General features: G+C 51.8%; 1 protein-coding gene across 1 annotated transcript in view; it reads left to right on the forward strand.

The window, feature by feature from the left end:
- The window catches only part of BCL7A (B-cell CLL/lymphoma 7A), a 33717-nt gene that overhangs the window by 5488 nt on the left and 24576 nt on the right, over positions 1-3653 (forward strand). The window contains exon 5 of the mRNA XM_011964556.1: positions 841-937. Within this exon, the coding sequence (XP_011819946.1) occupies positions 841-937 (97 nt within the window). The remainder of the gene's footprint in view (positions 1-840; positions 938-3653) is intronic.

The raw sequence follows: 3653 nt of genomic DNA on the forward strand, positions 1-3653 counted from the left end.
AAAAAAAAAAAAAAAAAAAAATGGAATGACCGGGCATGGTGGCTCACGCCTATAATCCAGGACTTTGGGAGGCAGAGGCAGCAGATCACGAGGTCAGGAGTTCAAGACCAGCCTGGCCAAAATATTGGTGAAACCCGTCTCCACTAAAAATACAAAAATTAGCCTGGTGTGGTGGTGAGGCAAAAGAATCGCTTGAATCCGGGAGTTGGAGGTTGCAGTGAGCCATGGTCGCACCACTGCACTCTAGCCTGGGTGACAGAGCGAGATTCTGTCTCAAAAAAAAAAAAAAAGGAATGGCACAAAAAGCATCCCCACCCTCCCTCCTTTCTCCCAGGGTCTTCCCTCCTAACTCCTGCTGCACATTTGTGCTGGAGGTCGGCAGAGTACACTTTGAGAAAGGCTGCCCCAGGGGGCCTGCAGCTGGCGCAAATGAGTGACCTCTGGGTCACCTGGCATTACTTTGTACCTGCTCTGGGCTGATGGCGGCCTCTTCCCCAGATACTCTCCCTAAAAGAGGAGGCAGGTCCTGCCAGCCGGGGCGTTTCCACACTGCTGCTGCCAGTCCCAGAAACAGGCAGGCTTATTTCCCAGGGTGCCGGAGCTGGGCCAGCCTCAGAACCCTCCCCTCTGTGGGGCTCTTTGATTCCACAGTGGGCGAGATCCAGAGGCCAGTCCCTAATAGGACGCGTTCAAATGCAGGCCCAGGAAAACCCTCCGGAGGCCTGGGGGCTCCAGGAGGCTTCCACGGAATAAAATATTCACACCACTCCCCAGGGGCTCAGAGCACGTGCACACACATGCGATCTGGTGACTTGGTTTCTGCTCCATTCTCCCCTGCAGAAAAACAAGAATAAGAAAAAAGGCAAGGACGAGAAGTGTGGCTCAGAGGTGACCACTCCGGAGAACAGTTCCTCCCCAGGGATGATGGACATGCATGGTGAGTGCCCGTGGCCTGCCAGCCTCTCCTGCCCAACCTGGGGCCTTGGCCAAGCACTGGGTCATGTTTTTGTTTCTCCAGCAGGTTTGTTCACATTCCAGGCAAGGGGTAGGAGGGCTGGGCAGGGCCCGGAGGCCTCTGTGCCAAGGAGAAGACTCAGCAGAGGAGAGCAAGTTTCTTTTCCCAGCGTACCAAGCCAAGAGACATAAACTAAGCCAGAGACATAGAAATCAGACCCTCGGCCGGGCGCGGTGGCTCAAGCCTGTAATCCCAGCACTTTGGGAGGCCGAGGCGGGTGGATCACGAGGTCAGGAGATCGAGACTATCCTGGCTAACATGGTGAAACCCCGTCTCTACTAAAAATACAAAAAACTAGCCAGGCACCTGTAGTCTCAGCTACTTGGGAGGCTGAGGCGGGAGAATGGCGTGAACCCGGGAGGCGGAGCTTGCAGTGAGCCGAGATCACGCCACTGCACTCCAGCCTGGGAGCACAGCGAGACTCCGTCTCAAAAAAAAAAAAAAAAAAAAAAAGAAATCAGACCCTCTCCTCACCCAGGGGCGAGAACCACACAGGAGAGGGTTCTGTCAGCCTCGTATGCCCAGGAAGATTGTTTGGATGTATGTTTCTTACCCCCCTCATACATTATATAAATGGCCGTGTTTCCCATTTTGTTTTGGCTGCTGGAAATCTCCAAACTGGATTTTGTTTGTTTGTTTTGGTTTGTTTTGTTTTGTTTTGAGATGGAGTCTGATGGAGTCTCGCTCTGTTGCCTAGGCTGGAGTGCAGTGGCGTGGTCTTGGCTCACTACAATCTATGCCTCCTGGGTTCAAGCGATTTTCCTGCCTCAGCCTCCCAAGTAGCTGAGACTACAGACATGCGCCACCATCCCTGACCAATTTTTATATTTTTTAGTAGAGACGGGGTTCCACCATGTTGGCAAGGCTGGTCTCGAACTCCTGGCCTCAAGTGGCCTGCCCGCCACGGCCTCCAAAAGTGCTGGGATTACAGACATGAACCACCTTGCCCGCCCTCCAAAATGGATTTCTGACTTCACATTAATCCCACCAGGACCTTGGGAACTGCCCTTCCATGTCTACAGCCTAACTCCCTTTGCTGTTTAATTTCAAATATTGTAACTTAACCAGGTATGGGGAACACACACCTGCAGTCCTAGCTCCTCGGGAGGCTGAGGCGGGAGGATCGCTTGAGCCCAGGAGTTCAAGGCTGCAGTGTGCTATGATCACACCTGAGAGTAGCTGTTGCACTCCAGCCTGGGCAATACAGTGAGACCCCATCTCTTCAAAAGGCAAAAAAACCAAAAAAGTTGTAACCTAGGTCCATCCACCAAATCCAGATGGTGCTGTGTGCCATCGTTTCCTGTTGCTGGTGTCTGTTTCTGTTTTGACCTTTTTATTTGAGAGGAAACGTGCAGATGATATGTGTACGCCTCCGTGAAATGCTCCCAAACTGCACACACCCGTGTCACCACCCAGGTCAAAACACAGAATGTTCCGAGCCGGTCCCCAGTGTCCCCCACGGGTCCTCACGGTTGTCTCCATCCACCCAAGGAAAACGCCCTCAGAAATTCAAACCTACAGCTCCTTTTTGTTTTTTGTTTTTTTGTGTTTTTGGTTTTTTGTTTTTTTTTTTGAGGCAGAGTCTCGCTCCTGTCACCCAGGCTGGCGTGCAGCGGTGCGATCTCAACTCACTGCAACCTCTACCTCCTGGGTTCAAGCAATTCTTCTGCCTCAGCCTCCTGAGTAGCTGGGATTACAGGCTTGTGCTACCATGCCTGGCTAATTTTCTTTTTATTTTAGTAGATAGTAGGTTTCACCGTGTTGCCCAGGCTGGTCTCCAACTCCTGGTCTCAAACACCCGCTTTGGCCTCCCAAAGTGCTAGAATTTATAGGTGTGAGCCACCGCGCCCGTCCCTAAAGCTTCATGAAAATTAAGTTGGCTTTCCATATTTGAAAATCAGTAAATCTCCATCCTGCCATCCCTTGAGAAATCAGATCTGGCAGCACCATAGCTGTGTGCTCCCTTGAGGCAGGGGCTGCCTGGAACTGCCTGAAGCCAGAGCCGCCTTCCCTTATGAAGAGTGTGGCACCTCCAGGCCCACCTGGGTCACCCACTGCCTCTTTATCACCTGTCTGGCCTGCTAAGACAAGAGCCTGCAGCCCCTGCCTTTTTCAGTCTCTTGACCCTAATTTCAATGTCTTTGTACTTTTGACCACCAGAACCTTTGGTCCAGCCAGGTAGTAGTAGATAAATAACTAAATAAGAAACTGGAAGGGAATATTGGTTTGCTGGAGTTTCTGACCTCTCCAGACGCAGGGCTGTCTTGTTCTAGGGAAGAAAGGCCAGCAAACCTCCCCACGTGCCCAAATTGACCTATCTGGAAAACACAGTCACCAGTTCCAAGGATAGGGGAACTGGTACGTTTCTGAGCGGGCTTTAGAAAATCACAGTGGTGGTGGCTCACGCCTGTAATCTCAGCCCTTCGGGAGGCCGAGGCAGGTGAATCACGAGGTCGGGAGTTCAAGACCAGCCTGGCCAACATGGTGAAACCCTGTCTCTACTAAAAATACAAAAAATGGGCGCGGTGGCTCACACTTGTAATCCCAGCACTTTGGGAGGCTGAGGCAGGCGGATCACGAGGTCAGGAGATCGAGACCATCCTGGCTAACACAGTGAAACCCCGTCTCTACTAAAAAT

The sequence above is a fragment of the Mandrillus leucophaeus genome, unplaced genomic scaffold (genome assembly GCF_000951045.1).
Source record: "Mandrillus leucophaeus isolate KB7577 unplaced genomic scaffold, Mleu.le_1.0 Scaffold7, whole genome shotgun sequence".
NCBI classification, from domain to species: Eukaryota; Metazoa; Chordata; class Mammalia; order Primates; family Cercopithecidae; genus Mandrillus; species Mandrillus leucophaeus.